General features: G+C 38.5%; 2 protein-coding genes across 10 annotated transcripts in view; both read right to left on the minus strand.

Annotated features, from left to right (window-relative positions):
- Nucleotides 1-654: 654 nt before the first annotated feature.
- On the minus strand, nucleotides 655-8,223 carry HCCS (holocytochrome c synthase). Of its 5 annotated transcripts, XM_086753600.1 has the most exons (8): nucleotides 8,108-8,223; nucleotides 7,417-7,566; nucleotides 6,530-6,678; nucleotides 5,724-5,872; nucleotides 4,446-4,565; nucleotides 3,533-3,619; nucleotides 3,069-3,278; nucleotides 655-735 (listed from the first exon to the last, which is right to left on the minus strand). In XM_086753600.1, exons 2-7 carry the CDS (start codon nucleotides 7,529-7,531, stop codon nucleotides 3,080-3,082), a joined length of 819 nt encoding a protein of 272 aa, XP_086609726.1. In that variant the 5' UTR covers nucleotides 7,532-7,566; nucleotides 8,108-8,223; the 3' UTR covers nucleotides 655-735; nucleotides 3,069-3,079. The 5 variants fall into 5 exon arrangements, with proteins under 5 accessions (XP_086609726.1, XP_086609722.1, XP_086609723.1 ...); XM_086753596.1 differs by lacking the exon at nucleotides 655-735 and having other exon boundaries at nucleotides 879-3,278; XM_086753597.1 differs by lacking the exon at nucleotides 655-735 and having other exon boundaries at nucleotides 879-3,278; nucleotides 7,417-7,569; nucleotides 8,108-8,200.
- A 2,726-nt stretch (nucleotides 8,224-10,949) lies between these two features.
- TLCD4 (TLC domain containing 4) overlaps nucleotides 10,950-17,856 on the minus strand; it is a 46,939-nt gene continuing 40,032 nt past the window's right edge. For all 5 annotated transcript variants that reach the window (XM_086753173.1, XM_086753172.1, XM_086753177.1 and 2 more), the window contains one exon: nucleotides 10,950-17,566. In XM_086753173.1, the coding sequence (XP_086609299.1) occupies nucleotides 17,251-17,566 (316 nt within the window). In that variant the 3' untranslated portion in view covers nucleotides 10,950-17,250. The remainder of the gene's footprint in view (nucleotides 17,567-17,856) is intronic.

The raw sequence follows: 17,856 nt of genomic DNA on the forward strand, positions 1-17,856 counted from the left end.
TGTCAAGCAGGGCTTCGACACGGTAAAGCAGAACATAGGTGCTAACTTTATAGACCTAGGTAGACAACTGATTTTAAAAGTGGCCCTGCTTTAGTAAGTGTCCACATTTCTCCTTTTGCATGTGCACAAGGTTAACCGGATTTGAGATACTGGGTTCTGAACTTCTGTTTCAGCCTCAGTGGGACTGGGAACCTGATGCTGCTGCAGAATTCCCTGAAAAGGCCTGATGAGGTTACTTCACTTTTTTGAGCTTCATGAACTTTTCATACCTTTTTATACTTACAAAGACAGGACACAAATGTATTTATTTATGCACACACACACACTATCTTTAATCTAGCCTAAACAATAGTTTTAGTTATAACATCCTCTCAAAGAGTAAAAAACTATCAATTTAAATCACCATTTTCCAATTGCCATTAGAATTCTAATCACTCCGACAGCCAACTTCAGAGAAATAGTGAACTACCAACATCAGGCATAAAGTTACCCAGACCTAAAAGAGAAAACTCCCCATTTACTTCCTTAAGTCTTACTGCTTGTAGAAAAGAATTATTTTCATTTACACTTCAGGGATTATTTAAAAAAAAAAAAGTAATTTCTTGCATTCCTCTTTTCAGAAGTTAGCCAGACTCAGAATGAATGTATTTGTTGTCATATGCTCTTATTCTGAGAGCTGCTGGTTTGGTTGGCAACCACTTGAATTTAGTCCTTGGGTTTTGGGTCTGTATTCACCTAAATAAATGAACAGTATATATACAAAGATGTCATTATATTCAAAGATGTCATTAGTTTTAACAGACTATAATCCCATGACACATGCAAGAGCTCATCTTAATAATTCTTACTGCTAAAAATATGATCACCAAATACCAAAGTTAAGAAAAGTATATTTATTTGATTCTCCTTTTTGTTTGATGACAAAGTACATTCCGTTAACAGTAGCATAGAAAACAATTTTGAATCTATGTGAACATAACAGAAGACAGTAAACGCGTGAAGTGGCATGTGACACCTCTCACCAGATTTAGCAGCAATTACAATTTCTGTAATGCACCAAACATCACGCTTCCAAAATCAACAACGCAAACTCGTTCTTTGGAAGCTTCTGAAGCACTCCCTACATTGGTGTGCCTTTTCCATATTTACTTGTGAGAAATACAGAATTCTGGATATATCAAGTTAGCAAATGTATACCTAAACCAACAAACCAACAAAACAAACATTCCAAAAAGCTGTAAGCCTGTCTCTACCGTTAGAGAGGAGCAGCTTTCATTATCAGATATGCGTCATACAAGCTCACACACATCCCATATATACATTGTGTACTCAGATGGAGATTTTTCTTTTTACCCCAAACTATTTTTCATTCACATATGTATGAATCACTAAAAAGCTGAAAAAGGAATGAGGGAAGTGGACAGGGCTAAGAGCATGGTTTCTCATAGGATTCTGGACTCCTGGGTAATATTTATTCCTACCATGCAGGACTTCTGCCTCTGAAGTGGGAACCATCCAACTCCACTACTACCTCAAAGCATGGAAACTTCCCCGAATACTTTTTTCCTAAATGGGAAGTTACTTTACTGAGACATCAAGGGGTTTTCCCCTCAGGAGAGAGAAAAAAAAAAAAAAAGCAAGCTTACAGCATCAGTAATGTCAGTTAAAAATAACCATTTTCAGAAAGTGAATGTACAGCTGGTTCCCAGTTCAGGTTGTGAAGTTTCATGAAGCCCATTTGAGAAGCTACAATATGATACTCTCTTATTCCCTCCATTCCCAAGTGCTTTGCATGGAGGACTCAAGAATAATATATGCTGAAAGGGAGGAATAATTTAAATTTAGGGGTATGTGGCACTTGAAATTTACTGAGCGATGCAAATTTAAAGCTATTACAGTGGAAGACTTTAAAAAAAAAAAAGTTAGTTTCCCTTATTAAGCACAAACATTAATCAAATCCTTAAGCCACACAGCATTAACATGCATCACTCTTAGAAAATGCTCAACTCAACCTTATTTCTTGGCACTTTTGATACCCTTTTAGCCAAGTTATATACACATCTGTAATACGCCACACTATAATCACTATGCAGAAACACCTATGACTGTGTAGTCACACACTCTTGTGCGATTCCGTATTATATTAAAAAAAACACACTATAGTACAGCTGATGAAGCCAAAATGCAAAATAAAGACGCACTGCATGACAGTAAGGCTTAATTCTGTCCTGAATGCACTACATGAGACACATAGTAAAGATATGAAAATACTAAAATACAGTTTCTTACATCAGAAAACAAACCTCTTAAATATTGAAATAAATAGCCATTAAATATCAACTTTATCTCCTTTCAGAAATGTTGTTTTTAAAGTAATTGACACTCATTTCTTGCTTCTAACAGATCTTCTGTCGAAAGATAAATTGTGGATTAAGGCATGAGTATATTCTCCTTATTTTCAATTTATCATACCTTTAAAATACTCAAACTACACTATACTACTTTTAACAGAATAAACTTGACTAAAGTTTTGTGAGGAAGCATGTATTTGAACAGGTGAAGCGCCCAATGAAAACCAACACATGGGTTTATGTAGTTAAGAAAACATGCAGTTTGAAACAGTCCAGATCTTTTTCCCTTTATTTATTATCTAAGTAACCAAACACTGTAACTACATGAAGTAGTTTATGAGATTTCCAGTTCTCACTATTTAGGTAATACTCAAAACTCCAGTCAGAAAGAGAAACCTAATGTACTTGGTGCAGCTCTGGAGTCATCAAATGAAAAGACGGCAAGCTTACACAGAATCTCTGACAAAATAAGAAAAGATTTCCCAGCTCTTAAGAAAATTAAGATACATTTTTTGCTACTATAACTTTATTATTTAATTCAAAACACCATAAAGCATCAGTGTACTTAACAACGGATTTCCCCATCCTCCCTTCCCACCCCCAAGGAACAGTGGTGATGATGAAAATAATGACAGTTGCAGTGAACTTCTATTTCAAGTCCTGGCATTCACTTATCCTTAGCATAGGAGGAAAGTGGTTTACTTCTCGACTACACACCACAGGAGTAGTTATGAAGTCCACCGCCACCAAGCCACCTTCATTCTGTCCCACACAGCCGAGAGAGAGTCAAACGCAGGGCGAACATCCAGGATAGTGAACTGGTAGTTCTTATCTACTGCTCCACCATCGTAGTAATCAATAACGTATCGCACTTCTTTTCCACATCGGTCAACAATCCAATCATGTCTGTCAAAGGGAAGTTCATATCTGGAAAGACAGATAATAGAACATGTACATTATTTTAATGGGTACTATGAACCTGGGAAAGGGAGTGGAAGTCCTATTTAAGATTTATTTATTCACATATTGGCAGAAGATCCCCACTAGCACTTCTGTCTTCTGGTAATTGTAGCTTGCAATTCCAGTTCTGAAACATCTTAAAATTAACTCTACACCATCTTTTCTGACACATCTCCCTCCCCTCCCACCTCACTGAAGGACCTTCTCTCCCGCCCACGTACCCCATCCATGAACGTATTCTGGCTCTCGGTGAATACTCCTTTGCTTTGCCTCCAAACCGCATCAGTGATGGTCCACACGGACACTCCCTGTGCACACAATTAAAAAAGAAATCAGTTTTTACCTTTTAAAACAGTCTTATTTTAAGTGTTTAAACCACTATGGCAATTTGTTTTAGTAACAGAAAAACTGAATACGACAAAGAGCAACAGTAAAAAATTTATTACAAGTTATCTAAACCAGCTTTTTTTTTTAAAAGGTTGGAAAAGTCTCCCAGTTTCTGGCAACACTTACTGCTAGTATGATAAAGTACCTTTGATATGCTCCACACCATTGTTCTAACTTATCAACAAAGCAGGTCTCAGCAAATCTAATCCACAGATTTAATGGATTCAAGGACAGAAAACCATTAAAGAACAGAAAACCGTAATCCAGACTACTGTGTAACAAAGGTCGTGGAATTTCAGAGAATAATTTCTACGTACAGAATGCTTAACTAATCTGTCTCTTCTAGGAATAGGGGCTATACTGACCTAGAAAGTGACAGAGTTTGTCTTACATCAGTAACTTTTAATCTAAGTTTTTATCTCTCAACTTTTTTGTAACATAAAGATTTCAATTAAATAATTCCCAAATATATAGAATAAGAAGTTAATTTCTGCAAATCCACACTATACATACACCACCAAAAGGCTCATCAGTTTTATCAACATAGTAATTACTCAGTTCTAGTTAAGCTTTTCTGGACAATCTTCCTCGTATTAATCAAAAAGGAGGTTCCTACAAGACCATAACTTTTGAGATATATCAGCACCAGAGTATTTCTGAGAAAAGTGAAGAGACATTCTACTTTCAAAGAATTACAAAAGCAAGAGCTAAACCAAAGGATTTGCTTTTCATTTCATATGTACGTACACAGCATGAAGAGCTTCCCACTTCAAAATCTCCTTCCAAGCTTGCTCATTATTTTGGTTGTGAATCTTAATAATGTTGGTCATGTCTTCACCTGTTATGTCATCATCTTTCCACCTCCACCTAAAAAAGAAGAATTTGAAAACAGTTTACAAGCATTACAGCATAACTACTCCACCTTCCTCAGTTTATCTGATGGGCTTTTGAATCAAGAGATTTAAGGTCTTCTGCAAAGACATGAAGCAAGTATGGAAACTTCTGGCTCATCTGCTTAAGCATCTCCAGAACCACTTCGTTTTCTGTGTAAAACTGTAGTTACCAAAGTTATCATCATAAGAGATCCACAAATTCTAGTTGGCTAAATTAAAGGTTTCACTGGATCAGAAAGTTATCAGAGTGTGCAAACATCGCACATCCACATGCTTCGTAAAAATGCTTAGGAAAAAACCCACTTGCATTCCTAATGCACGGAATTCCTGTATTCAATACACTTTGCATACACTTAAAAATGCCTTTCATCTCTCTGAGCCTGCACTACGACTACACGTGTGCTTCCTTTTCAACAGGCACAACATTGCACACATTTAAGTGTTTACAGGATCAAAACGTGTGTGTTCAATATAGGCTCCTTATGACATATTGTCTTAAGAACAATATTGGTACGTAGAACAAAATTCCTGTTGTTTTAATAGTAACCGACTTTAAAGTTGATCTGTTTGACAATGACAACAAATAATTACAGAGGAATGAGGAGACAGCAGCACAGAAGGTTTTTTAGGCCACAGGAGACATTTATCATTCAGTTAGATCTTGCCTACACTGAATTTTTGTTAAGACTGAAAACATTTAAGACTGAAAACATTTACTTGTCAAACAATTTTCACAATTTTGCAAACTCAAGTTAGATGTTCTCACAATCACAGAAATCTTACTATCAGTTCATAGGACTAGCATGAAGCTGACTGAATTTGAAAGCAGGCAATCACACAAAGTTTGCCTGTGCCTACGCGCAAACTTTGAAGAAAATGTTCTAAGCTAGTGGCAGTTGCCTGACATGCCCTACCATCTTGCTGATCACTAGAGACATCGCCTTTGAGACCAGCTCACCCTTTAAGACAAAGCCATTCATAAAACCAGTAATTTTTAAAAGAACTAGTTAATTATTTACTCCTTAGAGTCCACAAACTCTTAAATAATATCAATTAATAATAACCAATGATATTACTTCATGAATTTCAGGCTCACAGGCTCCATCTGATCATTAATTCACAGTGCATTTACCCTTTTCTTAGCATAGCATTCCAGAACATCTGCTCTGAAGGGTAGACCCATTTCTTGTCAGAATGTGCTCTAGGAATGGAAGATTCTTCTCTAACAGTTGACAGTGGAAACGGTTGATCTGGGGAGGGCTGCTGGTTAGGAGGAGGCATCTAGAAAACAAGGAGAGTCTCCTGGTGATTAAGGAGGAGGCATCCAGAAAACAAGGAGAATCAACAACAAACTAGAATAGGAATTATTTTTATGTTATAGTGTTTGAGAAAAATTAAAACATAATCAATCAGCTGCTACAAAGATCAAGAAGTTCAACCTGTATGTAAGTCCACTAAAATTATCTTTCTCCTTTGCAGTAAGTCTTTGCACAACTTCGTCATCTGAAGACTAACATCCCTTTTGTCTAAGCTTCATTTTTCAAAACAGCAGTGCTTCTTGTACATCAGAAGAAAACCTGGAGATCTGAACCAGAACTTACCCATACTGCTATTACACAGAACTGAAAACCCACTGATGTAGCATAAAAACTATGCATGTAACCAACAAACAGAAATAAGACAGCAAAAGATATTTACAAACTGGAAAACCACCATTTATCAAAAAGATGTAAATTTGAAGAAGAGAATGTTAAATAAGATGTCACTTGTTTTTATACAAATACTTGCACACAAAGTGAGAAAAAGCAGTGTCAAAAATTTTAAAAGAATGTTAATTGCCAGAGTTTCCACCCTCAACAGTATCACTATTTACATTTTGGAGGTAGTAATTCAAGAGAAACCAGGGTGAAGAAAACATCTGAGCTAAGGAAAAGTTACCATATTGCTAGGATCTATGTCATCTTTCACTTGAGATGCACCAGACTTCACCGGACATGCTACAAATTCATACGCTCTGTCTTGATGTGCAGGAACATCGTCTGTGTTCTCAGGTCTATGATCAGGAGTCTTCATGTGCATTGGACAACCTGAAATACAGGAAAAAACAGTATATATCTTGCTACAAAATGGTGATGCTAAGACATGGCAGTACATTGAATCAACAGTTCATGTAAATATAAACAAGTATTTTACCTTTTCTTCTGAGTCTTGCAACAGTTAACTGTTCCCTTTCCTGCATTTTAAGACCCAGCACCACTATGGGAAGACCTAGTTTCTTATACAGTCCTTGAATGCTCATTTCCCACCCCATGCTGGCCTCTCTACTGAGCTGTCTGTAGCTGAGAATTCCACAGCCACGTTAACCCAACACATGTCAACTGTGTCAACGGAAGAACTGATATCCTCCTTCTCCAGACATTCATCTTATCCCACTCTTTTGCTGCCTTTTTCCAGATGCATGTTCTCTAGCGATGACCACCTGCTCCCAGTTACCATCTCTGCAGGGGTCCCTGCACTTCCCTGACCCTTTGTGGGTGTACCACTCAGTGGGAACAGAGCTGCAGGACCCCTCTGAAACATGACAACCAGTGGCAACCCACAGGGCCTACAGCAAGCACCTCCTGTCTCCACAGACAAAGTGGCTTGCATCCTGTTCTGGTGAACATCTGACTCCTTTTGATGAAAAGTTACTTGAAAGCTATTTTTGTTGAAGGAAAAGCTCAATGTATTTTTGTAGAATAATTTTCCTTTTTTTCCCCCCATATGTTTTTCAAGCTGTTTTCCAGGTAAAGAGCTTATTTCATCTAAGTTTCAAGAATAATTACCACTCATTTTTTCCTGATGCATAGGACACTCTGAAGGTGCAGATGCTGTCTGATGTTCCTTGGATGCACTCAGCGACTGACCTGCAGCGGCTGGGGAGGACGCAGACAAACCCATGGCTTCCACACCCTGGGTCTTTTTAAATCAAGTTTCTACTGAAAAAAAAACCAACCAAACAAACAAACAAACCAAACATCTGTAAAGCACAACTACGTGCGTGATTTATTCAGCAGAACGCAAGTACTGGTACGTGCTAAAAATCCGCCGCCCGAGCCCCGAGCCGGGCTGACAGCGCAGGAGCTGGCGCGGGGGTACAAGTCACACCTACCGCGGGCAACCGCCCACCTGCCGCGCCCGCCTCCCCACGCCCACGGGCGGCGGGGCGAGGCCGCGCGGCGGGGGCCTCTGCCCGAACCCCGCCGCAGCCCCGGCAGCCCCGCACAGGGCAGCGACGCGCTCCGCGCTGCGCGGGCGGGAAGGGCCTCACGCGAGGCCGCCTCGCCGTTGCACGCCCCGTGACCGACCCCGCCGCCGGCGGCGGCCGCGGGCAAGGTCAGGCCAGGCCCGCCCCCTCCGCCCGCCCGGCCCTGCCCCGCGCTGTCCGCGCCCTCCTTCAGCACCCGCCTCCCGCCACCGCCGCGTCCCCAGGAACCGGAACCGCCGAAACCGCCACCGCCATCCCCGTCCCCTCACCTCGGCCCGGCCCGGCCCGCGCCGCCGCGGCCAGCCCCGAGCGCAGCACAGCGCCGCTCGCCAGACCACAGCTCCGTCGTCCCCCTCTGCGCCTGCGCTCGCCGGCGGGGCACCGCCCACCGCCGCCGGGAGGGGCGGGGACAGGGCCGCGGCAGCCGGGCCCGGCCTCCGGCTGCGGGCGGCGCGCAGGCGCCATAGAGCGGGGGAGCCCCGGAGCAGGCGCGGTTCCGCCGGAGGGTGCGTCCGGCCTGAGGGCCAGGGCGGAGCGGGCGTACGGGCTCTGTACAGCGGTAACGGACCCGGCAACGGGGAGCCGCTGGGGGTGCTGAGGGCTGCTGGGCTCTGTGTGTGTTGGACGAGGTAACAATTAGAGCTGATCAAACACATAATTAACTTTTCAAACATCCTATTTCAAAGGAGCAATTAAAAATAAAAGTTGGAAGTAATTTAAGCCTCAAGTGGCCCAGTTACTACATTAACTTGGGATGAAGAAAATCCAAATCTGGAAGAGCCCCTCTTGCACCCTCTGTGTGTATTTTGGTGTAAAGAAAAGAGTAATTCTCTCCCAATTCTTTGGGAAAAAAAACATCAAAAAGTCAGAATAAAGACAAATTCTCAGCCACAGTGAAGCAGTTCTTATAAGCACTACATAACTACCTGAATTAAAAAGCTGCTTCTATAATTTCCTCGCAAGGGTGCTTTTAAGAACGTGTTCACGTAGCATCTTTCAAAACAGGATCTTTATTATTAACAAGGACATTGCCATTCAGTGTGAACACAAAATAAAAATACAAGCATGAAGCAATATCCAGTATCTATCCTTTCACTCATTTTTGCCCTTTTATAGTTTTTGTTATGTAAGAGGAAATTGTTTCCTACTCTCTCCGCATGCAGGAGTTCCTAGCACAGCATATTGAGAACCTGAAGTTCGGAAAGTGGCACCACGTCAGTAACTGAGCTTCTATAGCCCGTAGAAAACGTTCCGATTGCCTCCGTCACTGCCCCAGATTTAGGCATATTTAGCTTTGCTGAAACCTCCAAGACTGCATCTGCAGTAACAGCTGTGTAAGTAGCACAAAGCAAGGTACAATCATTTTAGTCTTGCTGCACTTGACAACATAGTTTAATAATAAGAGCTTCCTGTAGACCAGCTGACATCCCTGCTTCCAAGTATTTAAAGTCAGTGGCAGAATGACTCCAAGGTAAAACAATTTTCTCTCTGATGTTCTCTAACAGGGAATTGGTTCTACACTCCCCTCTCAAAGTACATCACGTTGCTGATGTCAGTGTGCTGTCTCCCTGCTTCCCACCATCACACTCCACCAGAAGCAACAATCACACTACTTATTAGTTGTAGTATAGACAAGTTTTCAGCCTTTGTAAGATAAGCCAAGTACCAAAAACGTTTTCTTCGATGTTGAGCATTACACAGAACACCAAGGGCACAATCTCAACAAAGCACACAGTCTGCCCTTAGGTCTATTACCCTGTGAGTTCCAGGAAAGCAGAGCACAATAAGAAGATATTCACAACAGTAGTCCACCATCTAAAAAATGACCAATATCCATTGAGAAGATTAAATAAAATATTTTAAAACCCTAATGCAGAATTATCACACCAACACAAGTACAGAAAACAAAGTTTTCAGCAAGAACAAAAAGAGTAATTAAAAAAAATTAATTTAGGAGAAAACAAAGAGCAACTTTGCACCAGAACGTGACAAAGAAATGCATATACAAAATACTTCCTATATCCCACATCTTAGGGAGAGGTGTGTTTCGCACACTTAAAGCAAGATTAGTTGAATTTGTCAGTTTAAGAATGGTTCCCTGAAAGGCACCCCGTGTTCCCAGCCAGGCTTAGTCCTTCCTTTCCACCATTCAGTGTTAGAAGCTGCCCAGTGCCAATACTAAAGCCTCCCACCAAGCCCCCATTGTCCCTCCTCAAGCAGCTGGAAATCTGACCTATATAGCATCTGACCACAAATAACGTTTCCAGACATTCCCAGTCTGAGTCCCTTCCAAACAGACAGATTAGTTTGTAAGTAGTTTTCTACACTTATAGTGTAAAATTAGTATCCTAAGAATATAATTTACAAATAGTTCTAAATACCACTTAAAAGATGAGAGGGAAAAAAAGTAAAAACCACTGGAATGCTTTGTGTTTTCTTCTAGTAGTTTAACCATTGCATAATACAAGAGAAAACTCAAAGAAACACAAGCAAGTCCTGTGTTTGTAAGCCAATGGTTATGATATAAAACAGCAGCAATGTCTTCTGAGGATGCTCAGAGAAATCTCCAAGTTTTACCACACAATTCATGCCTCCTAGGCATACATTCTGTGCACATACAGAATCTAGGAATTGCCACATTAAGGAACGAAACTGCCCGTCTTAGTATTCAGAAAGGGGCTGTGTAGTGCATCACCTTTATTACACACTGACAACTGCAGCTCTCTATCCCTGGCGCCTTCAGACAACTGTCCAGCTGATGTCCTGTAACGTGTGGTATTACAATACAGTGCAATATAATTATACTAGCCAATGTGTTTTTCCTCAATATACAATAAAATTTATAGTTTAAGTTACATTCCTGGCCCCAGTGATGTCCTACATAGACTTTCACCCTTAAAGTCCAGCCACCTGAACAAGCATGGCTCAGACCTCATACTCCCTCCCAACCTTTTTTAAACAAAAAAAAGATACAGCATGAAATTTCAAGATACCATACAAGCCTGTTGTTTCTGAACTGACTCCAAAGAAAACTGTTCCTTCATGATGCATTCATTATAGGTACATAAGCTATTACCATACTAAGAAAGAAAAATTCACAAAATGAGAAACTGTGTTCCTTTCCTTTATTATGAAGTACCGATACCTTGCATACAACATGCAATTTATTGCTTATTGACATTATTGCATATATCAAAGGAAAAAAATAATCAGCCAATATAATTTTATGCAAGCTCCTAATGTGTTCAAACAAAATATAGAAATGCTTTACAATGTCACTGAAATGCAAACAAATATTTCAGATTTTTTAAAAAGTAAATTTAAACCCATAATACTTAATCATTTAAACCCACAATACTTAATCATTTGCCTTGCTATGACTGATTACTTTTATCACCAATCTGCAGAATTGTTATATTGCATTTTTAAGTTCTTGTGCCGTGCTCAGGATTGCTACTACAATCAGGCCGCATTACTATCTGAATTTAATAACGCGATCCTGACGCTTTGTGATAGTATTAGTATTTACTGCAAACCAGATTGTCAAGTTTTACCACAAATCAGTCTAGCAGAATTTACAGTTTTCATCCTCGCTCTGCATGTTAAGATATATTTATCGAGTTTTTTTTAGACAGAAGAGTATATAAACATTTCTGAATTACAGGCTCCATTACTTATGCCTAACTTGTAATTCACTTGTTCCCAACAGTTTTTGTAATTTAGTTTTGTATCAGGTTAGCTGTGCTTATGTGTTAAATTCTTCTACATATATAAGCATCTGTAGATATTAAAGAAAACGCTGTTTGGAATATGCATGCTAGAAACAAATCCAGGATATTTGGATGTGTGCATATTAAGTGTGCAAATTATATAGCCGAGCTCATGATTAGCCCTTTTCCTCCTTTCCCCCTCTCATATGATGGATTTCTCTTGTGAAACTGGAATGGGGTTACAATAAACAAACCCAATATATCCCACATTGCATTCAAAATATTATGTTCTGTATTACAGCTTGGTATGGATACTTAAATGTTGCTTTCAAACCTAGCAAATTTTTTAAAATACCGGAATTTAAAAACTTAGAAGATAATTTACATGCAACGTGTTCCACTTGGGTGCAGATTCTCATATACTTAAATATTTATAGGCTCATAAAAGCATGTCCTGTCCACAAGACAAGTACAATGTTTGACTTCCCACACATAGATTAAAAATAAAGATACATACAGAATATTTGCTTTTATATTTTCAATTTCAGTAAGTAGGAAGTTATAAATAGCACACTGAATCATTATATGGTTGATACCAAGTCATGCTGAACTCTTCATAATTCACTCTCTTAAAGATGTTTCCTTCACATTGCAACTAGATTAAAAATTTATATACAACATCATAATCAGATGCCCTCTCAGTGCAGGACATCACACAATGAAACTGATCTCAAGAAATTTTGCCAAAATATTTCTTAGACCAAACAATACAATTTATTCTTCATAGCTACCTTCTATTCTTTACTGAGCTTTAAAGTGCTTGTTTATTATAAATAGAGCAGAATGTTAAAGGAGGTAGCTAGTAGAGATTTGTGATGGATAAGAAACCTTACCAAGTGTTACCACGTAAAAGTATGATTTGATGCTTAATCCCAGATCTCTAGACATCCCAAGCAGCACATCTTTCATCTTCTCTACCATAAAAAGAACTTTCAGGTTGCTTTCAGAAAATCCCAAGACCTTCGCCTGTCCAACAAAGAGATTTTACTTGGGTTTGGATAAATGTTCATAAATATTGATCACTATTTCCATTTGACTGCTGTCAGGATCTCAGCAATGAAGTACTGTTCTTTTTCCAGTTGTCAAATATATTCCATAGATAAAGACACTCCACCAGGAACAAATTCTTCCTCGTGAGGTTCCTCATAGCCAGATAATGATGTTGTATGGTAGGCTATTACAAATATGAAAGAGGGCTGCCCATACTTTTCAAAGTCTTCTACGCTTGCATTTTTTATCTGAAAATTCTAGTCCCTTTCTATTTGCTTTACTGATGACTTCCACCAGCAGCCAACACTGCACCAGATCCTAAGCTGGAGAAATTGTCAAGCAGCCCTTTATTTTCCTCTGAATGGCTCAGCAGAAGGATCACAAAACAATTTTACAAACTTCGCTATTAAATGATCTTTTACAAAAAGCTTGTACGTACATATACTTAAACATACACAAGTCCATGAGAAAAAGTGCTCTTCATACAGCAGTCAACAACTGGTAACTCATTTTATACAGCTTGAAAATTCTAAAGAATAAAGTTTTATTTTCCACTGTCAATGGAGACATAGAAATACCTAAGCCTTTCTGCTATGTATCAGAATGCTGTTGTCCCAGCCACAGCAGTAGGAAGACATCTGGATCTCTATACTTGTGTTCTTAGTCTCCTCCACCTCTCCTCTTTAAACCTGCTTGAACGCATTTGCTCATTTATGTAAGTTTTTACTCTTAGGTTAATGTTAGTTCTGCAGTATGAGTAATCTTCTCCCATAATTTTCTAAGTAAAGATGGAAGTAATTATCTTACAGACACTGTCATTAATTTAATTTTTAATAATTTTAATACAAAATTTGGAATTGTGAATAATTTTATATATAAAGTCAGCTCCCCTCATTTTCCTGTGCATAGGATATTTTTCATTATTCAACAGATTCTATTTTTTAAGCAATTAAGTTATTAAATTATTGAACTCACTCAAGATAGCGTTTATTTATAGAGGTAGAGTAGGCTTCAGAGATGTAATTCTTACCACTGAAGAATGCGCACAGATAACCCATAAAGCATCTCTGTAGCGTAAGGCTCTCGACTTCACTGAACACTCACCGAGAAAAAGTATATTTGCAGTACATTTACCCTCTGCAAGTACCGTATCCACAAATCAACTGTAAAGGAAAACTTGCCCCACCATTCCCCTGTAGTAGTTCTGAAAGTGGTATTTACTCGTCTTTTGAGGAAAAAGTAAAGCTTTAAAAAAAGGAAACTTGCACTCCTACATACAGCCTTACCAGTACAAGTAGACTCTCCCATGATCATTGTGCTAATTTTGTGTCAGCTGGTACTGATGAATGTAAAAGAAAAGAAAAAGAAGCTATCTGAGCATTTTGTACAAGATTAACTCCTTCCATGCGATATGTCCATGGCAAAGACACCTGGTGACATACCAGGAGTCTGCTTTTACGCTAGACAATACAGCTTTTAAAAATGTAAGTTTTAAGCCACTAATAAGACAATACTACATTCTAAAGGTAGCATTTATTATGATGCTACTTATCATGCATTTACATTTTTGCATAAAAAAGCAAAGACACAAGCTTGCAACATTAAATTTCATCAGTTTTTAAATTCATAAAGTGCAATTGAAAAATGGGTGCCACAACTATCTAATTTGCTGTATTATAAGCTTTTAATGGCAGGTAAAAAGTGCCCTATGCTAATATATTCAGTACATCCCAACTTTGCAGACCGTTTACTACAGTCCTTGCTGAATACACAAGTGTTAACGATATTTTTCATTAGAAAGTTGTCTTCTGACACATAGCAGATGCATCAGAACATAACTGCAATACATTAAAATAACAAATTAGAAAATTGAAACCGAATACATAGCAAAATATTGTTTTAATTACACTAATTTTGTACAGCAATCCAAAATATTACATGTTTTAAAATAATTATCCCACTGCTCTTCCATTCTGGACTGTTGCCCAATGTGTATTATGCGGGGAGGAGGCAAGTGTTTAATCTAGTTTTAACTTAATTTTATTATCGCTTGACTGTCTTATTTTTTTCTTCCCTATCAGACACAAGTGTACCTAGAAGTGAAAGAAACGGACCATTTTAACTAATGTTCTCCACTGAAAACAAAAAATTTAAAATACTGAAATATTAATGATTAATGCTAAGAAAGTATGAATTTCAGAAAGTTCTCATGAGTTAACACCTCAAGAGTTGCTTCAAATCATCTTTCTTATCAGTTTTTTTATGCTACTTCCCATATAACAAAAGCAGATTTCTACTTTCAAACATATTCTCCAAAATGTTTGCATTTACTAAATTAAAGTAACAAGCTGTTACGAAATTGTTCCCTGATCTAGTGAGTTAAAAAGCACAAGAAAAAAGTATTTCGTTCAGATCTTTAAATCATAAAGGTGATAGAAACACTAAGCCTTTGTACGTAGCCTAGATTTTGCATTAGATACACTGAAAACACTATTTTAAAAAATACCAGGTTCTGCAAATTAGTATAAAAGGGAGTTTGTTTCTTTCAGCAAAGCAGGTCACAGGATCAGCTCACAAAGACTACGGATTTACTGGTACCCAAATAAGGTACCGCACTCACTCAAATCGTACAGCTAAACAGACTAATTGCTAACTTTCCCAAGGCATAAACAGATCTTTTGTCTGCAGGCTTGTAAAGTATTAATAAGCACAGAATCCAAAAAAATAGAAGTATTAACAATCCTTGGTATCTCCCTTACAAGGCAGGACTGGGAGATGGTTTTGGAAAAAAAGCCTGCCCAGTTAAACAGTGGAAGTAGGCTTTAAAAAGTGTGTATTACGCTAGCCCAAACAGTACTCCTTGACATCGTTTTAACTGGGGAGTTAAACCCATCACAACCGCCTCGGGTTGGATGGCATTTCAGCCTCTTGGGGTCTTACAGACATCCAGTTCCTGGAAGACGGGAATGCTGCGTCCCTCACCCGAGAGTGCAGTACTGGGGCACTCGCACCTCCCACTACAGAGGGGAGAGATCATGTCACTCGGCTTCCTTAGAGGAAACAGAAGAGAAGGAAAACTAATTATCCTACACAGGGTAAATATTTTATCTTTCTGTTTTAAAAGAAATTGCTTGAATGGTCTGCTATAGTAATTGGGATGTGCACTGAAGCACTGAGTGAAAATGGACACTTTTAGCACACCTTACCAGAAGGTGTAACCAACAACAGGTAACGTCCAAAAAAACCCCAACAAAACAAAAACAAACCACCAAGGAAAAAAACAGATGTTAATCAGTCCGAATTCAGATATGGTTTAAAGTACACAAACACAGCTGCTCAAAATAATTTAAAAATTAAAAAGAAAAAAAACCCAAAAAACAGAATTTCCTCAAATTGTATTATAAGTTAGATCCTAGACTAGTCCTAGATGTTAAGATTCCTCTCTGATGCCCTCCAAACCAAGCGATGCCCAAAAAGTCTGCAGAAGGAATGGAGCACCTACTGATAAATACGTAGTTTTAAAATAATACAGCGTTGTGCCTACAGAAGTAACTGTCATTATACAGAATTACTGTACAGCTTTACAGAAGTTTGGCACAGTTAATTCAAGAATGTTTTTAGTCAACACCTCAGATTTCTGATTAACACGGAAAATGTGACAAAAAACCTCAACACTTCATATAGAACGGATGATAAAAGAAAAAAAAGTATTATTGTAACTTACACATCGCATATACAGAAGAATTTTATCTCTTTAAATTAAACTTCATATCCAAATAGCCAATGGTTAAAAAGACTCTGAGGACACTTGCAGCATTTCTCACAGGTAGTAGCAGCAAAGGAAAAACCACTCCAGTAAGAATTATTCTGTTTCCACACATCATTTGCCATATTAACTTACGAAAAAAGTTTCACAGGCAATTTAGAAAATGTACTATTGCATGTACTCTAACACAGCAAAAATGAATCCTTCCCATCAAAATCAGAGAGTTTTTACAGTTTTTAAGATATTATGTAGTCTTATAATACAGCATTTTAGATAAAATTCTTTCATAAATTTCCCAAAATGGTTTGCATTCATACAAGGCAGAACAAAAAGCAGTAAAAGACTTCACAGAATCAAAGCTAATTTTTTACCTTTTCTTGCAAAAATTAAAAAGTTGTCAAGAAATAAATCTTGATTGTTATTCCTAGAAGAAAACATAGAATCGTGCCAGGAAAATTGCACCATATCAGGAGTTTGGGGAGGTTGTTTTTGTTTTCTAAAAAAAGAGAGATGTCAGTATTCACTGGATTTATAAAACACATTAATCTGAGAAACCTGAGTGAAGCACTTTGAACACACTGGTGGAAAACAAGCAAGTAACCAATCTGCTCTTTTCTAATTTCAGTAGCTTGTAACCGCTTAGAACAGACGCATGGAACTCATTTCTGTGAGCTTTTTGCTTTTGTTCCTCACCGGACAGGATCCGCAAAGCGTGGCCCTGGGTGTGCAGGCAGTGTGGCTAGGGAAAGAGTAAGGTCAGTACAGAGGTAATACCTTGTTTCCTTAAGAGGAGCATTCCATGGCAGAAATGTGCACTGTTTCAGTGAACCCAAGTAATTTTCATATCAGAAATTTCACTTTATGCATATGATTTTCTAGTCAGATTCTAGTCAGATTTTCCATTTCTGTGAGTTTTGGCTTCCTCCTGTCCGACAAGGCAAATGACTTTGTAGCATCCTTTTGCAATTTTGGCCATCCACATCACGTTCATGACATCCAAGACAACACTTGAGATAATCCAGGCGCTCTGGGCTGCAAAACCTAATCTCTGGAAAGCCTCTGTTCCAAATGAAGAAATTACATGGCTGTAATATACAGGCATGACGGCAATCCTCACCACGAAGAACACAACTGTCATCAGCACACCATTGATGATGTTGGCCTTTGAAGATTTGGAATATCCCAGTACTTCAAAAAACCACCTGCAAAAGAAGTGTTCACAGATACGAGGCAAACTTGAAGCCATCTCATTAAAAAAGGATTTTGTTTCATATTTTTTTAATTAAACATTTAATTTATTAATTGCTTCTACCCTTCTCATTTCTAAATTATTGCACTGTGTCTTGGCTTAGTTGCAAATTCTTCTGCTTGGCTGAATTTTTTTTCCTCACTTCAGCAGTGTGTGATATCCAGTATATTGCAGAACAACATGTAAAAAATCCTGAACTGAATTGCAAACCAGTTCACAACCAGTGTGCATTTCAGTCACTAT

This window comes from Chlamydotis macqueenii, chromosome 8 (assembly GCF_036417535.1).
Source record: "Chlamydotis macqueenii isolate bChlMac1 chromosome 8, bChlMac1.mat, whole genome shotgun sequence".
Taxonomy (NCBI): domain Eukaryota; kingdom Metazoa; phylum Chordata; class Aves; order Otidiformes; family Otididae; genus Chlamydotis; species Chlamydotis macqueenii.